General features: G+C 41.5%; 2 protein-coding genes across 2 annotated transcripts in view; one reads left to right on the top strand and one right to left on the bottom strand.

Moving 5' to 3' along the window:
* LOC129725348 (peroxidase) overlaps positions 1-20,326 on the top strand; it is a 54,582-nt gene that overhangs the window by 17,367 nt on the left and 16,889 nt on the right. The gene's annotated exons all lie outside the window — the stretch shown is intronic.
* Positions 452-2,085, bottom strand: LOC129725349 (uncharacterized). Its single transcript, XM_055681043.1, has 2 exons — positions 1,059-2,085; positions 452-1,005 (listed from the first exon to the last, which is right to left on the bottom strand). The coding sequence occupies exons 1-2, from the start codon at positions 1,989-1,991 to the stop codon at positions 478-480; spliced, it is 1,461 nt and encodes a 486-aa protein (XP_055537018.1). The 5' UTR covers positions 1,992-2,085; the 3' UTR covers positions 452-477.

Raw genomic sequence — 20,326 nt, 5'->3', positions numbered from 1 at the left:
CATTATTTAACGGTAGCCATAATCAGTACGCTCTTTTAAAGCAATCGTTATTATCAATTTTTACGCCTATACCGCTCATCTGTCACGAGCCATTAATTATCGTTAACAACAGTATAACATACCATAACATGCATTAGGCCCACAAAAAGCGATGCACTTCTAATACAATCGGACAAACGCGTACTGCAGCGGCATTGCCGGTTCCACGTTCCATACGCGACTCGCTAGCCGCTACTAACGGCTCTTGTCATTAATCAATCGGAATTTACTACGGAGACGCAACAATGGACTTAATGAAGCGATCGCACTGTAAAGTGCGAAGCCCCGTAAGCAGCAGCGGGTTGGACAATGTCGCATCTAATTTGGATCGAATCCAAAATCTGTGAAATAAAACTAGAAAAAAATAATATAAAACTCAACAAACAGCAGCTTGTTTAAATTTCATTCAAATACGCTAAAATACAGTGCTCTATCAGTTTACTTTTTCTTGCCTTTCTTAGGGGCTTTCTTCGCTTTTTTTGGTGCCTCTTTTACAGGTGGCTTCTTTACGTCGTCAAATTCCTCCTCTATCACCTGAACTCCTCGTGTTTCTTTGGGCCGCTTCTCCACCATGGGTCCCTTCGGGGTTCTCAGTTCCAGTTCAATTTGATTAGGAGAATCATCTCCATGGGAGGTTTTGTTTTTGCCTAACTTGAGCACGAATACATCGACATTCGGATCATGCCAGCCCTTCTTACAGATCTCAATACCGCAGGCTGCCGCCGGATCAACCGTGCTTTCCGGATCTCGTGTTTGCATGCAAACGGAACGAGTCGGATCAGGCCTTTTACGAAAATCCTCCGCACAAATGGGACGTCTCTGTTTGCACATTAAGAAATCACCGGACCACTGTTCGGCAGGGTACTTGAGATTGCCGCGAATTACCGGTAGTCGGCAGGGATTCTTCTGACGCTCGACGTAGCGTTCCTCCAGGGCGTAAACGCCTTCCGGTAGGGTTAAGGATGTCTAACATTGAAACCATAAAGATTGGTTTTAATAATTCTATGCGTTTAACTTACCCAACAACCTTTCACGCACTTTCCATCCTGTTCATCACCAAGCATTACTTTGATGTCGGAATTCTTTTCCACTCGTATCGAAATCGCATTACCGTTCATCTCAGCTGTGTACTCATCGAATGGAGGACAGACAGATTCCTTGCTGGTTACCGACGCCGGAGGGGTGGGTGGTTGAGAACTCTTTTGATTACATTCCCGACATAAAACCGGATGCGGATGGGCCAAATCGTTAAAAGCTACACATTTCATGAAGTGTTCTTCCTCCTCTAAATCCGTTGCTTTAAAACAGGTAACTCCAGGTTCATCTGGTTTAGCACCGAACATAAATTTTTGGTTGATTCTTGAACCCAAACAGGAGAATCTTAGTGTCACCACAACGCAACCTTGAACGATCTCGCCATCGTCATGCAGCGGATATAAAGATTTTATAGTTTCCGAAACGGGTATACTTCTCTTTGAAATAGAACCTGCAGAAACGACTGTGCCGAGCGATGCTTCGGAGCTCTGCTTCCTGTTAATTTCATCGTAGCTTTGCATCAACTTGAACAAAATATCATTCGCCGATTGCGTCCACTTTCCGAGAACGGTTTTGCTTCCATCTTTCTGCTTCTCTAAGGCTGAAATTTCAAAATCCACTGAGACGCCATCTGCGAGGGAACCCCTGCTCAGTGTAAACATGCAACTCTCGCCTAGTTTCGACCCGTCCACGTCCAGCTGGGAACCGAAGTCCTTTTCGCACACCTCACAGCGGGCCAGATTGGCTAGCTGAAAGCGAACACATCGTTCGGGGCACTGGCGACGGTCTTCGAAATGTTCTTCGGAAGAAACGAGTTCCGGGGATTCGGTTGGTGCTTTATCGTCACTACTTTCACGGGAAAAAACCTGTAACTCTTCGACAATCAGTTCCACTAAGAAGATTCGGTTAGAAGTCATTTTGTTGAAAATAAAAAAGTTTTAGTTAGGTAATTTGGAATTTTGCGTGGAAGAAATTTTGATAAATTGACAATTTGTCAGATTCGCGAACTGCTTTAACACACAGCCTACTGACTGGGATTTTATTACCTTGACCTTTGAAGCTTTTAGGTTATGTTTCCATTTGATTCTACTACAAAAGCCTTTGTAGTAGAATCAAATGAAATCATAACCTATTTTCAATATTCAATTTCATTCTACTAACACGCCCAAAAAGATTTTTTTTTTACAAAAATCGATGACACATCCAAATAACAAAACAAAATTTTTTGTTTTCTCTTTTTATTTCAGGTACCTATTTACAACCACTCTTGTTTGAAAATTTTCAAGTAAGTTTTGTTGAATGATTATCTGGATCTAAACAAAGTTAGCAGATAACCTAACTAGTTACTGAATGACCTGGAAACTCTCGGACCTAAAGCACTTCAACTGAAAGCCCTAGAGACGCTTAGTCGAGGGCCTTGGTTGAACTTACCGAAGCATCGATTCCTCTCCTGATTAAACCCTCCAACGATCATCTGATTCATAAAAGACAGCCCCGCACGATTACGTAAAACCCCTTCAGGTACTCCAGTACCCTGTAAAGTTACTTTACAGACGCAGTAAGAGAGTGAGTAATTTGTAGGGTCTAGTGCCGGCAGCTGATTGCGGTCGATCGCCGGCTAATAAATCAGACTAAACCATGCCACACCAGCCTGGCGGAGAGACGAATGAAAGTGCTCACTTATGCGTAACATAACTAAATTATGCACGATCTACTAGCCGACAGAGCGAAGCTCCACTATATGGGCGGGCTTTCCCATGGGGGCCAATTCTCATTATATCGCTAGAGTTATTGTCGTCACCAGTTGTTGTTGTTGCTACTCCTGCTGTTGTTAATGTTGAGCCACCAAAGTCGAAATCGGGCTAAATTATGCATCAAACCTAATGGGTGGGCCTCACCAACTTCAGTCGAATAATGCAAAATTTTATTTCGCAACTATTGAAAACTGATCGAGCATAGGAACGGACCTTAACAAAAGGCTGTAATTATGCAGCCATACCAAGCACAAGAGCTTCTGCCTGTTTGGTTTGCGCTTACGATTAAAATTGGGTCAATTATTTTAATGATAGCACCACGGTTTATTGGATTAGAATAAACCTACTGAAATTTCATGTCAATGGGTCATTTTTTCTTTAATCTTTATTCAATGAAATTGACTACGATTGAAGCACAATTGAGAGCACCTACACTCGGAACGAGATTCATAAATGGAAATTCTTCTCGCAGCCTCCTGCTTGACGCTGAAGGTAATCCACGCTGAATTTGCATGCAAAGCTTTTACGCTACCAGCACAGGATTTGCGGCTGAGGAACTAGTTAGTTCATAGAGGCCCACAATACAGGTTAAATTGATTAAGTAGGGGGCGTACCAGGAATTCATCGCCCGATTGTTTAATTCGCGCCGGCTGTTATGATTTATTGATGGATAATAGATCCATAATCAATATAATCAAGGTTTCTTTCACGCAGTAATTCCAATCAATGGATAATTGTCTTCCGAAGTGCACTTCTAGGGAAGACCTGCAGAGTCACTTTCGGTCTCCATTGCAATCAAGTGCTTTGCACCGTTAGCAGTTTTATTGCCAGCAACAGACTCGACGATCGCGGTTTCCTTCAAACTAGATCATTCACTCTTGTCGGACTTGTGCTGCAGACTTTGTCGTTTCACTGTTACTGCAAACTTGCTGCAAACATAGAATGTGGAACGGATCCAAAAGAGAGCGAGCAAAGTTCCCCAATTAATTTAACGACAGACGGCAAAGCTGTTAGAACCGATCGGCATCTCCAACACCGTTGCAGAAATTCATAATCACCCCCTAGAGGCCTTTTCCTGCGCGATGACGGTGAATGGCGATTGATGACAAAAAAAGTTAAATCGAACAACTCGATTATCGCATTTTTTCGACCAAATTTGGACACACACACAAACACTTCTTGGCAGTCACTTTCAGCACAATCAATAACGTTGACCATGGTGCCAAAATGTTCTGCACTTTGGTTTTGAAAGTGATTCCATTAGCGAAGTTGAAAATGTGCTTCCTTGAAGCGGGGCTTCCGATCCAACCCGGTAGCAGCTGGCAGGTGGCAGATCATTGACAGTCTTGTTCGAAATCGAAAGTGAAACACCGTCCGAGAAGGTGACGCTTTTGCTGCCGGCAACTCTTAATTATACGTTTGACATGCGCTGTGAATAACTCATAAGTGTATAGCCGCGAGTTCAGGTGTCAGATTTGCGCGCTTCAGCATTCTCAATGGTACAGCCAGAAGGTAGACTTGATTAATTACAATGCGCAGCTTCCAGGCAGCACTGGATTGATTGACTCGATTAGAAAGGATCTTGTGTTGATTCGAAATTCTGAGGGGAATTTATTTCTTTAAAATTTTCTTGGCTCCCACAACCTAATAATGGCACTTAATTAATTGATATTCGTGAGACACACTCGCAAGAACCGATTCAACGGCAGGAACGAACAAAGTCATTAGCTCGATTCAGCTAGGTATATAACAGGAAAAATTGAGTTGCTACAAATGAAATATTAATTTATCATGGCCAGGTGGCAGGTAATTGTTTCGATAGCTTGCTACTGGTAGCTCGTTCGATTCTTCGGTTCTGCGTTGGCTCGGAGGCCCGAAATGGAATTGTCATTAATTTTAAAACGAGTAACTTGCTAGAAATTGGTACCAGTCGAGCTTGTGGGGGATGTGGTTCATGTAATTATCTGGTGTGAGCACTGCTCTAACCAGACTCCGTGGTTGTTGTCGTTGAGTTCATGCAGCGTCTACGGATAGAGCAAATCTGTGTCAATAACTTGCTAACGCTATCCGTATTGCAGGTCGTGGTTTGTTCCATTGATCATGTTGTAATTATGGAGGAAAGTATTTTTTCGGTCGCTCTTAATGGATAATTTCAATCATATATTATGATTAAACTGTTATACTTATTTGCATGATAACTCTACATGGCGACCGTGACGTAGGGCGTGATCAATTTTTGAGCTTGAGCTTGATTGATCACCACCGGTTGCCATTACGTTACTGACCAGAGTCGATCGTAAGTAGTTGTACATCGAACTTATTGCTTGGGATTAGCTTCTCGATGTGCATCTCTAATGATCCCTGTATGCTGATTATTTCCGACGCCTGCCAGTTTAGAACGTAGATCATAAAAGGAAGCAAAAGGATGTTATTTCAAATGGAATTGTTGCTACCGAGGCCGGATATATTCCTGCACGCTAAGCATCTTGAGAATGGATATTTTTTGTTAGTATTTTAAATACATGAACAAATGACTTCTACCGAATTTTCTAAAAATGTTCATGTACCGATTAATGCAAAAGCTAGGCGAATCATAGAGCGAGTGCGCTTGAACCAAACGAATCGTGCAGAACTTTTATTAAAACGTTAACGAAAACCAATCAATCTAAAATATTTCAATTTAACAAACTGTTATGAGACGATCCTCTGCTTGAGTCCTCTACGCATGAAAAAAATGTTACCACACTAAAAAATATTTGCGCGTCTATAGCCCATTATGGAAAACAAACACCAACCGCTGTCCTGCCTACAATGGTTCTCAATCAAACACTCACTAAAGGTTCCAAATTCACAAACACCAACCGCTGTCCTGCCTACAATGGTTCTCAATCAAACACTCACTAAAGGTTCCAAATTCACTCCGTAACATTCACCGTTTCGACTCAAACTTCGAACACTTTAGAATAAAAATCACCTTATTATAGCTAGAGTAATCAAAAGTATGATTATTTATACCATTTCGTTCCTTCGAATGTCCTTTACCAAGTGATGTATAGCTCTTAACTGTAGGACTCTTCTAGCGCACCAGAAGGCGTTGAAAAAAGTGACAGTCAGCAACGGTTTGTTAATTTCAATAACAAAACATGTTTAAATCAACAATAATTGCAACAGAAATAAAATAACCAACATGGTAAACCTTTAAGATTGGCGAGAAAATTCATTTTTCGTTGATTTTTTAGTGCAAGAAGTTACATCATAGCTTATGTGTACGTATGCGATACGGTATTTTAAAACCAGAAAAATTTTAAACCAAGAGATTCGAAAGACCACAGCGTTCGCTTAACGTGAATCGGGACGGAATCCGAGTATGGAAGGACCGATGGCCGCCTCATGCATTCTACATATCTACGCATTTCGGGAATGCCTCATAGAATATCATTAATTTTTCAACTAACCTAATTTAATCAGTTTGCACATTTTGGTTTCACCGCGAAAGCTTTAAAACGTTTCAATCTTGCTATTTTTTCTCTCTCGGTGTTGCTTACAGTTTCGCGCCGGTAGCGACTAGAACATTTGCCACAAATACCAGCACGTAAGAGACGCGTAACCACTCAAACTAAGTATACTTTTCTCTTTACACTAGTAAACAGTGCAATCGTAACTAAATTCCTCGAAAAATTGACTGCAATGGGCTAAAACTTGCCTCTAAAGTGTGGCGCTTAGAAAAATTCCGGTTTTTGCTTTTTTCTAGCTTCAAGTCGCAGCAGGCTGCGCTAGCATATAGGAATGTTCAAATTGTTTTGATTCTGTTGAATATTATGGCATCAAATATGTTGGAAATTTGGTAACCATGTACTGTTAACAATGATAAAATTCGCGCACAATTTTCATTGTTCTGTCATATACAAATTTGAAAGATATTGAGTCTGAAAAAAACGCTACTCGCAACCCTTAAATGAGCAGCTTATCCGCCTTACTCCTTTATCCAAAGGTAGATAGCGCTTCAAGCGCTCTTCAGTCAGTCCAACGCGCAATCTGAAAAAAAAATCTTTTTCGATCTTTCTTCAATCTTTCTCAAGTGCGACTTTGAAACAAACAAAAAACAAATTAAAATGCTACTTGTCTGCCTCAAGACGATCCGCTGGCTCCTTACTGCACTTTCCCGGGTAGCAGCAGAGAACTCCAAAACTTGACCAATCACACTAATATTTCTTGCAGAAAAACAACTTTCTAACCCTGAAAAGATAAGCATATTTTGGTATGCGTAAAGGGGTAATCAAGCGTCTAAATGACTTTTAAATAATTATAAATGCATGTTTTTCTTCATAAATCATCGATAAACGGTCATTACAGTGTTAACACATCTATAAAAAGCAAAAATCAGCCTTTAGGTTTGAATATTTCTTTATCGATCAGGAAAGACCGTGTTAAAAACCAACGCACGGTTAATGATAATGGGCAATATTGCTGCAAGCGAGGAGTCAAATTGTTGCAGACTATCTTTCCAGAGATTACTGAAATACTTAGAGCAAAATCGCGCACCATCGCTGGCCTTGTGCTTATTTTCTTCCTCTATACATGGCGACCGTGACAAGAGGACGCGATCAGTCTATTTATATAAAATCCAGCATAACTCTTGAATGTCTGGGCCGATCTTCCACCAAACTTGGCAAAAGGAAGAGGGATAATCCCCTGCCTTAATTCATGAAGAAGTCGAGTTTTTTGTGCATTATGGGAATAAACTGAATTCGATGATTTCTGGGTCCCTGGTCATGTCTGGAGGCCAGGATGCCTAGACAACGGTACATGATGTTGATACCTGTTTTTTAATCCAAGATGGCGACTTTCGGTTCCTGCAAAATATCTTTCTACCTCCAAATTGTTGATTAATGCATCTCAACCTAATGTCCGGAAGAAATCTATAAATCTATTCATATAAAAGACAAGATTTGTATGTTTCAATATAACATTTGAATACCTGAAGCGATTCCCACCAAACTTGGCTAACGTATTGCACAACAAATGTCGTCAGAGATACATTGGAAAAAGATAAAAAAATGTGATCCTAATTGATAAGGAAGTCAAGATAATTCAGCCCGAAAGCTGATTTCCAGAGAAATATGATTTTCGACGCTATATTTTAACCACAAATCGTGAAAAGCTTGATAAAATTTAGAAAACTGTTCAAAAACCTTTCCATGTTGATATTTCCGGAACCAGAACGACTAGGAATCGATGCCCCACGACATTCGAAATTCAGTGTGGCTTCTTTCGGTTCCAAGTAATGCACGAAAACCGATCATATACTCCTCAATATGGCCTTTTTGAGACGGCTTAGATACCGATGTGTGATGATGTCTAGAGAGCTGGATAAAATTGAGGAAAATACAAAAAAATACAAGGAAAATATAGAACTTAACTGCTGATAAATTCAACAAGTTCTACAAGTTTTCGGTTGAATTTTCAAGAACTTTGACAAACAAAATGTCAATACATGCTGGTTTACGGTAGATCGATATATTTGCTTAATTTTCGTCGGAATATATTAAGAACTTCACCGTGCTCGAATCGGAAGTTTACCGAGATCAATTAAGTGTGTAGGTACTTCCGGAATTGACAGGATATAAATTCCTTAAAAACTTCTATCTCGCCATAACAACAAGAGCCAAATATTGGATCCCGAGCAGGATCGGGTGCTCAGCTAGTTTTTATATACAAACTCTTTCATCCTGAACTTTTATGCACAAATGATAATTGTAGTATTGGTTAAGGCATCTCTGCGACAATTGGGTGAGAATAGCTACCTTAATACACACACACACACATTTAAAAAGTAAGGAGATGAACTTAACAGGCTGTTATATAATAATAGGCCCATCAGACTCCGAAAATATCCAATGGGCCTTTTTGAAAGCCCAGTGCATACCTTTTCAAGAGAAAAAGTCAAAACGTTATACATTTTTTGCTGCTTGACTGATGACAAAAGTATCTCCCGAGTTTATCTTATTTTGATTATTGTTTGTTGTTCAAAATAAAAATAATTCAATAGCACTCTGAGCCACACTCTAATGTGCGTAATTGCAATGGAAAAAAATGCACTTTAACTGGCTTACATCCAGTACATTCCAGCCAATTAGTATGCAGTGCATTCAAGCACTGTAATTTAGTTATCGTGCGATTATAATTCACCACTTTTCCTCGCGTACCGACAAGACCGTTCCACGGGGACCACTTTACCGGTTGGTCTTGTTAGAGTTATCTAATGTAACTGCTGTTTTGCTAGAAAAGCTTTTTTCTCATTATGAAACATTAGTGCGAGTTTCTTGGCAATGTACCTACATCAAATTGCAAGAATTTGCATCTGATAGGTGGTAAAATAAACTCTCAAAATTAACCCAGTGTAGGTACGCGTACTAGGGACAATAAAAAATGAGTTCCTTATTTTTCAACATGTCCAATTGATCGTTCATAGGCGCTGTCAGTCACTGATTGATTTGTTTCATTACTTTACGCCCTATGTCAGCAGACAGCCATTAGTTAGTGACTATTTTCAGCGTGAACCTCAGACTCCATTAAACAATTAAAAACAAAACTTGTTGCAATCAACTAAAATCCAGCATGTTCGCTTCAAAACAATTTAGGGAGTGTTCTGCTCTAGAAAGCAGCTATTCGAGATCACACAACCTGTGGCTAATCCAGCTGCCCGCCGTGTGCCGCTGGAACAGATTGTTCTTCGTTGGGGTGGCCAATTTGTCTCGAGAGCCTACGAGAGGTGGAAATCTCGGCAGCGTGCGTCGATTACGTACAGGTCGACTCACGGTTGATTGAAAATTTTGATCACATACAAATTTCTAACGCCGTACCAGTCCCAGTGCCAGAGTGCCGAGAGCGCAATACCATTTTTCATCGCTGTTAAACCGTCGTTCGGTGCAGTAACGGCACGGAACGTGACAATTAGAAGGAAATTTATCTATTCCGAACCACCGGCGAAGAAAGAAGGAGGGACCGTCACTATACGGCCAGTGTACTGATTTTAGTCGCAACATAGTCGCATCTGACATAACCATGTTGGTAATTTCAGTGATCTAATCCCATACAGGCCGGCGATGTTTTTGAAAGCAGGAAATGATCTACTCAAAATGAGCTGTATCATTTCGGATCACGTCAGCTTTGTTGGGTTTTTTAGACCGTAAATGCTGTTGCTGCTGAATTAATCGTGGGAATCGAGCTCCGAGCGCCACCCACTGCCACGAGGATGATGGGTTGGCATCTAATCACAAATGCGAGGAAAATTGATTATATGCTAGGAGAAGGGGAAAGCTCGGTTGGTTGGTTTACGCTCTGTTTGCACGACCCTAGGCCATTAAACAACCGGTACGGGACCCAAGGCTCGTGTACTGCCGGGTGCCTGAGTTAGGCATAAAACAATCAAGTTCAAATTACTGGTTTTCCACTTTTTTTTTCTTGCTGAACACTTCAACAAACACTTCAGTTTTAGAGCCACTTGACAGTATCAGTAGCGTAGCCCTGGTAGGGGCTAACCATACGTTAGGAGCAATTGAATTGTTGTTGTTTTCAACCGAAATCCACTTAAGACCCTAGCTATTAATAAACAGCCTACGCCACTGGGATCCGCTAGGTACGGATTGTTTGTAGCAAATGTTCAAACAACAAAACCGAAACATTTCCCACCACAGAATCCGCCCCGAGCCGGTACCGCAACACGCTGGAAGCAGTTTATCAACAATGGATTTTCCTCTTGTTGCAATCCTCGGATCTCCATGGTTCGGTTGTGGCGCACAGCAAGCGACAAGTGGCTGCCCATGTGATAAATATGCTCACGGTTTGGTTTAGAGGACCGCGGGCTGCGCGCTACCACTACAGTTATGACATATTGTAATACCTAGCCGGTAAACGCCCCAGCATTGTGGTTAAATGATCTGTGATGTGCGCTTGCGCCGAGTGACTTATTGGTCTAAGTACCTTGACTAGACTCCGTCTCAAGTATGTCGGCAAGATTGTTCGACGTATGAGCATATATGTGAACAATTGCACCATTTTCTGGGGCCGCCGTAGCGCACCGATCCTCCGAACCGACGTCTGTGTGTTTGTTTAATCAACAAGCGATTAATTGTACGGTGCCGTTCCGGGTCAGTGACTAGCATGGTTTTTATTCAGTGCACTTGTTGTTGTTGCTCTTAGCATTGTTAGGTATGAATTGAATGAAGGAAGTCAACAAGATTGATAGACTGTTACGAAAAAAAAAAATCCAACTCGATTTCGTCTCCTTGCTTGCAACGTTGAAATTCGTAGCAAGGTTAGAGACGCTGTTTTGCCGTGACTTTTATTAATTGGTGTCATAAATAACAGCGTGTAAATGGTGCTCAGCTAATCGATTTGTAATGCATGTACTAATTGTTACATACAATATTTTCTGGTGTTAATACGGCTAACTTTGTAAGGTTTTTCCATTAATCATCGATCGACTCTAGCACAAGCGTAGTGCCATAGATCATTTCCTTTTTTGACTGTTTGGAGTTTTTTCAGTCACCCAAAATCGATATTGCTTCTCACCTACAATTCATAGTAATTGTTCCAGCCTCATACAAAGTTGCAAACTCGCTTTGGTCTAGAAACAGTATAGACACTGGTCACATGCGAGTGCCATTATTCTGAGCTTACCACACCTTCAGAGAACCGAGAAAAAAAAACCATTTCCAGAGCAATGGCTGCAACAAACAAACACGTTTTGGTTGTTTTCGTTTCAGTTGCCACTTTCTTCTACGTACAGCCAACGCCTTCGAACGATCAATTGCAGTAAGAATTCAAGGAGAACAGGAAAATTACTGCAAGTAGGTACTACAACATCCATCGGTGTAACGAAATCGATGGCTACTTGGACTGTCGAAGGTGTTTTGGGCATTATACAACCGAAGGATTTGTTGTCCTTGTTTCTTCTATAATACGTTTTTTAGTTTTTTTATTGATTTAAATCTATCCGACTAGAAGTCTTTATGAATAAGTAAATATAGGGTGTTGCGTCACACCATCCGCACTGCGACAGGAATAACTGTCCGCAACACCGTGAGCGACGCGAGAACCAAGCCAAGCTAGTTGACGCGTTTTTACTTTGCCACAATTAGGCTTTATTTGCGCTTCCCGCCAAAGCTGGTCATTGTTTGCGACCAGCTATAAAAGTGTGCTTGCCATCTCAAATAGTCGTTAGTCGATAAGCGTACGGCGGCAGCGCCGTCACGCTGCCCATTTATAAATATCGGTAGGAATAAATTGTACAGTATAGCGAATATGTGCGTTGCCTTCGTCGTAGGAAAGAAAACTTCTCCCTGGGCCTTAATTGCCCCATCGTGATGCCAAAGGGCGAATAATATACACAACGTAGGGCCGTGCGCGATCATAGGGTAATGGGGGTATTTTGGCCAGCTTTGGGAAGTGTTCGCACAGTTCATTGAAAACAAACACAATTTTTCAACATAAATAACTACTCCATTATGCCATTGTTAAAAGCTAAGTGTCTATTTTAATATACACCATCCAACAATGAAAAATATCCTAGCAATATCAAAATTTCTACGAAGTACTAAAAACATATTTTGGTCCACCAAATTTTTACTTTGGCCCACCTTTATATCTACAGACGTGTATGGAAATAGTTCGGACTAATTACATTTAAGATCATCATCGGTATTTTTAGAGCAAAAATAGTGGGTTTGAGGAGAACATCCTTCTGCTGTGAATTTTTGTAAATTTTAGGCATCTAAAAATTAAATGATTTGGCTTATAGCGGTTTGACAGGCATTCTCATCTAATTTCATATCGTTAAATGTGATAATATAAGAAGTAATTACCCGTAAATTGCCACAAGCTGCTTCTTTGTTCACGTGCAACGGCCGAACGGTAAGCAAAGAGATGTCAAAATTTGGCATGGCCAAAATTTGTTTGCTTCAGAAAGAGGCAAACATATTTCGGCCATGCGTTTAACCCCTTTTTCAACTTTTTCCAACATGTTAGAGTATACAAACTGTTTCTATGTCATTTTATTGATGTTACTACAACAACGAATTGTTTCTAAAGCATACATATTTGTTACAATAGCTTCAGGACTTTTACTTGTATATTACCACTTCCCCTTGACTTTGGGATGACTCAGCCATGACTTTGAATATGTATGAACTTATTCCCAAATAACACTTCCTAGAGCCAGTTTTTCGCCGAAAATTCTTAGGTGTGTTATTCAATGTTGCATGCATAGTTTTCTAATATTCATTGAATTTATCAGATAAAATGCGTTAAATGTTACCGGGTGGGCCAAAATATGCATGTGGGCAAAAATACCCCCGTTACTCTATATGGGCTGCGAAAAGCCACCTTGAAAGACACAACCAAGGCGGCATGAAACCCAGTATCTTTTAAAAGGAAAAAAAAATACTTACCTACTTAACTTGTTTACTTTTATGGCGACAGATCGTTGAGAACCTATGTCGTATCCAGAATACGTCTCTAAAAAACTCTGACTTGGGCTGCTCCTCTCCAGTCTTACTTTTACACCTGTTGTTGGGGCATCCTCGTCGACAGCACACAGTCGTCAGCCTCTATCCGGTTCTCTGCTAAATATAATCTTTGCTGGTCGCCCATCCGCCATCCGTGCCCATTTCCTAGTTTGCAACCGAGTATTGTTTGCAGGACTCTACGCTCAAAGACCACAAGCGCTCGTCGATCGGCCTTTTCCCACGATTCATATCCGTAGAGTATAGGTGAAGAAAAAAAAATATCCGTAGAGCGCCATCGGGAGAATCAGAGTCCTGTAGAGCGCAAATTTCGTAGAGATCTGTAAGCTGGCTACGTAATCCATAATAAACTCTATTCGCTGCCGCAATCCGTCTCTTCATCTCGTGGCTCACCTCGTTGTCACATCTCACGAGAGTATCAAGATAAACAAATTCGTCGACGACTTCGAAAGTATCCACATCCATTTCCACCGCCGGACCGATACCCGTAGAATTACCACGCTCTCTGCCAGCCACCATGTACTTCGTCTTGGCTGTGTTTATGGGAGTCTTGCAACTTCCCTTCAGAGAACCGTAAAGGCCGCTTCAACAACTTTACGGTTAACACCAATGACATCAATGTCGTCCGCGAAGCCCAGATCGTGATGATGCTCTTCGTATTGCCATTTCTAACGCTATGTTAAACATCAAGTTCGAGAGCCTTTGCTTCAGGCTATCTAACGTCACAAACGCGTCCTAAAATTTGCCCGCTATTCTGAAACTTTATGTGAAACTGTCAAGTGTTGCACGTATCAGTTGAATCAGTTTTGTTGGGAAACCATGTTCAAGCATAATTTGCCACAGCTCGTTGCGTTTCACTGTAGCGTACGCCTCCTTGATGTCTATAAACTGATGATGTATCTATAAGTAGTGTTCTCGAAACTTGTCGAGGATCTGTCTCGAGGTAAAGATCTGATCCGTTGTAGATTGTTCCGCTCGAAAGCCACTTTGGTATTCTCCAACAAAGGCTTACAGGATATGGGCGAGAATTTTATATGCGGAATTGAGGCATGGTATGCCTCGATAATTATTATAGTCGAGTCTATGTCCTTTCTTGTAGATAAGGCATATGAGTCCTTCCAACAAATCTCTAGGTAGTTGTTCCTCAGGCCATACATAAATTGCACTACGCAGCCGCTCGCTCCCGACTTTGAAAAATTCGGCTGGTAAGCCGTCAAACCGGCCTTGTAGTTCTTCAGCTCTTTGCCAACATTCTTCACCTCGTCCAATGTTGGTGGGTCCACAGCCAAGCCAGTCCTCCCCAATTTCTATCCTGTTCCTCTCGGAGACTCTCCTTCCTTCTTCACCGTTCAACACCACTGCGCAATGTTGCTACCAACGCTTCATTACCTGCGATTAATCGGTAATTAGGTGCTCCGCCCCGGCACGGTCCAGTTCCTGACTCCGTTAATGGTTCTATAGAAGCTGCTCGTGTCGTGCCTGGTGAAGCAATTCTTCGCCTCCGCGTGGACGCGATCGTAGTGCTCACGTTTCTTACGGTACAGACACTCAGCTTCGAACCTCGTGTGGTTCCCGTTGTCATGCCTATAACCTGTTTCACTGACCGCATCATGCATGTGCTTCCACTGCTCGTTCAGGCCCACTCCAGCTGGTTCATCGATCACTTTTCGAGTGTACTCTTCAGCAACTCCTTCCGCTGATAACCTCAGGATGTCCAGACGTGTCTTTCTCGCCTATCTTGATTTAAATGCGTTGGACAGCCAGGCGCGAATCTTGTCTACTACGAGATAGCGATCCAAGTCGATGTTTGGCCCTTGAAAGGACCGCACATCTATGACGTCTGAAAAGTGCCGGCCGTCGATAAGCATGTGGTCGATCTTAGAGTAAACCTTTGTTTCCAGGTGTGCTTCCGAATGTTCCGACGTGCAGATGGCCATTCTCCTGGCCGCGGCGAAGTTCGCTAATCTCAAATCGTTGTCGTTGGTTATAGAGTAAATAATTTCCCTCCCAATAACGGGACGAAATAATACCTCTCGTGCGACTTGTGCTTTCATATCTCCGATGAGGATCTTCATGTCGTGTTGTAAGCACTCTCCATACATTCCCTAAAGGAGCTTTTAGAACTCCTCTTTTACGTCGTCGCTTTTATCGTTCGTCGGTGTGTACACGTTGATGAGGCTGTAATTGAAAAATCTGCTTTTGATCCTCAATACGCATAGACGGTCATTTATAGGCCTTCACTTAACCTAGTCACCGGTTGCTTAATCTCAATACCCACATCATGAAGAACCGACTAGCCGAATCACTCCAGCCACATCAGCACTGAATGCCACGTGTTTCTTGCTTGACCACGAAACTGCCAATTACTTTGCGAACCACTGTGTTCGCCTCAGTGTAAGGAAAACAATCTTCGTTGAACTTGACGTCTCTTGCAATACCGATTTTGCTCGCCAATTTGTCCCAAAGCTGGTATCCATTCAGAGCGTAGCTTATCGTTGCCATTTCTCGGCTCTTAGGGTCTAATTTCGTTTCTCTGCTGGTTCGCGATAATCCGAAAATCTGTGAATCTCCCAAGATCTGGTTTTGCGTTCACCCACTTCTCTGTAGGGGCTACATTTCAAGCTGAAGCCACCGCAGGGCAACCGTTTGGGAGGCGTGTTGCTGTCGGAGTCGCTTCCGACCACAACATCTTCTCAGCTTTTGAATTAGGTAGAATTGAGCTTTTTTTCCTTTATGGACTCATCACTACGACCAGAAACATTGATTTTTTGTGATGTCACCTGGGTGTGTTTGCTGTATTCCGCACTTCTGTTATTAACAATATCACTATTGAGAGTAAGTGGCATGATTATTATAATTCGTGCTTGTGTGTATGCCCTTCCTTTTTACGCTTTATACAGTGCTTTTTCGCTTTTATCAACAGTCGTTTTTATCACCACTCGCTAAATTCACGCTCGATTTTCTCACGGTTTTTTTATTCGTTTTTATCACGCTTTTTAAAGAAAAAACTTCAAATCAAGAATAATGTACTTCTAGTTGCAGAAAATGTATTCGAAACATCATTTTCACTTATGCCTTGTGTCCTTGCATGTGTATAGTTTTATGAACTCAATTTATTTGATCAATTTTCTGAGGCACCCAAGTGCCATATCTGTTATAAATAATTTGTGTCATAATTTTGAGGAAAATGAACCGTGAAATACGTATTTCATTGACTTCAAAGCAACAATTGCGTATTATTCGAGCAGTTGAGAAAAAAAGATCTGTTAACAACTCAAATAGTAGTGCAGATTGGTCCTCATAAAGCGTAAATTTAAATTTTATAAAATCTAGCGGTTCCACAATTTCACATAAACAAGCATTAGTCTCTGCTAGCTGCTAGCTAGGCTAAAGGATTAGTTGAGAGAATTCGTTATCGATATTTTTTTTGGCACATTTCGTATGTGTAGGATAAGTACAACGATACACCGTGCCCCAGTGCTGAGTCGAGAAAATTTCGAACCGAACCCTATATAACAACCGTGTGGGAGAGCTAGCCGACCGACATCGCTAACCACAGAGCCACGGGGACCACTAGGCTAAAGAATGGGCAGAATAAATCGTATTGATATTGCATGTATAATAGCCGTGAGAAAGTCCGCGAAAATGCAATGGAGCAAACTATCATAAACTAACCTTTTTCTTATTTATACATTTGTATCTTGAACTTATATTCCATTCAATCATGAAAGTGCATCATTTTACTCAAAATATCATAAATTTCAATTGAATCCAACACAAAAAATTGAATTTTTATCATTTCGCCAAATTCACGGTATCGCCAAATTCACGGTAAAATTTTTTTTGACCGTGATAAAATCGTAAAAGCACTGTATTCCAAGCCCCGCTGCCTCCAGCCAATATTATCAGCAATTACAGCTCCCTGGAGAGGTTTCAACTGAATGTCCCTCTGACCAGTTTAATTTTGCGTGGGTTTTTTTTTGTGAAGAGGTATTTGTCGTGGTTTTGCAGAATTCAACGTGAAAAAAGAGTTATAATAGAGGGAGCCTGAGAATAAACCCATGCTTAAAGTCCGTTGACATCGAATGACCCTGATTCTACTTAGCTCCGTGGAAGAATTGATCTTAGATTTTCAACCAGTGTCTGATTGAAGCGTTCAGCTACCTCGTTTTGCTGTAGGGTTCCTTGATTATTGTATTAGTTGAATCACTCATTAGAAAAATATTGACGGTCTTCTTCCACACTGAGGCTTTTATCTGCACTGCTTTGTCATAGCACATGAGTCGCAGAGTCTAATCGAATCCAGCTTCTTTACAAAAGCAAGGGTTATCTCGTGTTTCGCAAGGTTGTTCGGTGCTTGTTGACTTACATGATCCATACGACGACACAACTTACTTATCTCCGCTACCAAAGCCAGTACCCACATATTGCCTCGTAGGTACGCCACACCGATCAGTTGACCGTCTTTCTTAACTCCGCTCAGTCCTGGCCATCGCGAGCAGTGAATAGTACATCAATAGCATCCTGTGTTGTGAGAGCTTCTTGACCGAGAACAAGTTTTCCCGAAGATACTTCTTTGTTAGGCAAACATTGAATTACTCCATCATACTTTCCGACCAGTGTCACGACATTCTTGGCCATACTGATAATGAAAGCCTCTTTCATATTCCACATATACCGCAGATGATTTACATTTTTCACGAGATGATCACTGCATACTGTGTCTAGGCAAAACTGGATCTTCCAGGTTTCAGATTTTTTTCTGGTCACTGTTTACCTTAAGCGCTGCTGCATTTTTATCGACTGCCGCTATAGCACTTCCTTTTGGTTTCTTCGAATGACAGTTCTTCTGCATGTGCGCGACCTTATCAGAACAATGGCACTTGTCGATTAACTGCTGCTTCTTCATACCTCCGACGAGTCCCGCTCCTCTCAAGCCATCATGGCGGTCTGTCCTTCTTCTCTCTTCAGTGAACAGCAGCTGATTATCGAGTGTCGTCACCAAGGTATCATAGCTGTCGCGTAAGGTTAAGAATTATTGAGCTATCAAGCCACCTTCCTCTATTTTCACCCCTGTGGTCTTGAATTACTGGACAAGATCATCAAATACAATGAAATGAGCTCGCATTTCGATTCCTTCCCTCTTTCGTAATCGGGCCAACTGCAGAACCTTCCACGCTGCCATTTGCTTTTCCCGAACAAATCCAAAGATTTCATCCGTTATGAATCCAATGAGAATTGGCATGGTCTTCCGGTCTTTCGGATTTGATTCCACTTCGTGAGAGCATCGTCTGCCGCCGAAGCTGTTTCTGTCAGCACAGATGAACCTTCAATTTTACGAGTTTTCCATGAGCGCTCATTAACGTCTCAAGGAGTCCTGTTATATCCTTATTCTTTTGACTCATGAATATGATTTTTTGTCAGAAAAGAAAGAAAATGACAGTGTATGCTCTCCTACTCTCGCTTAAACTCAACCGCTGCCGAAGTAGTTCCTTCCCTCACACATTCCCTCTCACCGCACCACACCTCTGCTGCTGTTCAGGCGACATGATTTTCTCCTGTTGCTATCCTTTCTTCCCGTAACTACCGGCCTATGGAGAGACAAACGCAACGATCGAAACATCAGAGCTGATGTAGTCTAGTCATGTGTTTGTTTTCTCCCAGAAACCTATGCACGCTATCATCATTTCATTATGGGTTGAGAGGATTCGAGTTTAGTCCCGGCCTGTACACTTCGTGAAGTGCACAAGTGATGAATAAACGACGATTGCATCATATTCGTTTCGTTTCCATCACTGTCAAGGACTGCCTAGCAGAGCCTACTTCCTACCTTTGAAAATACTCGTAATATAAACTTAACAATGACGAGTGGGGGGCGCCAAATCAATTTTCGCCTGCAGCTCAAATCACCCCGCCCTTGGTCTTAAGCGCTCGTCGTTCTAAAACGGCTGGTGCTAGCAAGTCCTCCTCGAGCATTGTCCATGTCTCGTGCCCGTGGAGGACTAGCGGTCTTATGAGCATTCTGTATATGGTGCACTTGGTACGGGGGCGAAATTTGGAGTCCGTAGTAGGCACGATTTTCAGCTACAATACTACAATACTAGTATTGTATTGTAACTAAACTAAATAAAGTTTGGTTTCAGTCAATCTGACAGTTTACTAGCAGTTGATCAATTATGATCTATTTCAATTGAAATATTTCATCTCAATCTCCATATTTTCCTGAGGGACGACAACTGGCTTCTTACTCTTCTTCATCACTCACCTGGATGATCCCTGTTGTATTTTTCGCATGTGATGCCATTCGCACAGAAAACACTTGAATGTTTTAATGCTCTTTCAGGTTTGATATTTGTTGACACTCTTGAGTGAAAGTGAAAAAAAGCATCCATAAACGTTATTTTTTTACAATCCTTTCAGAGTTCTCCTTTCCCGCTTTTTGCATGGAAGTGAACTGTCAAAACACCTCATTATATTTCATGAGATGGAAGCAAGACAACAAAATCAGTTTATCAGTTAACGAAGATTGTCAAGGCATCGGTCAGTGTCAGTGAAAAAGTGTTTCGGTGAGGTTCATTTTGGTTGAGTGGACTGTTTGTTTTTCTTTTTCTCTTTGAAGTGAAGATCATTTGGTTGGATTTGTCGTCAAATTTAATTCCGTAACCGTGAACGATGCGCACGATCTATTTCATCTGAGTATAACAGCACGTTACTAGGACGAAAATCTAGTGTACCTAAAAGAGTGCTGCGATCATTGGAAGTGAAAATTGAAAATGATTGGCTGTAATTTTCGAAGAATTTTGCTGGGGAAAATGACTTTTATCAGCACTGTGCTCTTTATCATCATTATTCATAATCCCTCCTGCAGGCGATAGATTTACCGTCTCAGGGTTACCGGATCTGCATCATTAATATTCTCAAAAACGAACGACTCTTCTAAATTGTATACTCTTCGCAAAAGCAATGTGCCTC

Source organism: Wyeomyia smithii, chromosome 2 (assembly GCF_029784165.1).
Source record: "Wyeomyia smithii strain HCP4-BCI-WySm-NY-G18 chromosome 2, ASM2978416v1, whole genome shotgun sequence".
NCBI classification, from domain to species: Eukaryota; Metazoa; Arthropoda; class Insecta; order Diptera; family Culicidae; genus Wyeomyia; species Wyeomyia smithii.
This window is presented reverse-complemented; position numbering and strand designations above follow the sequence as displayed.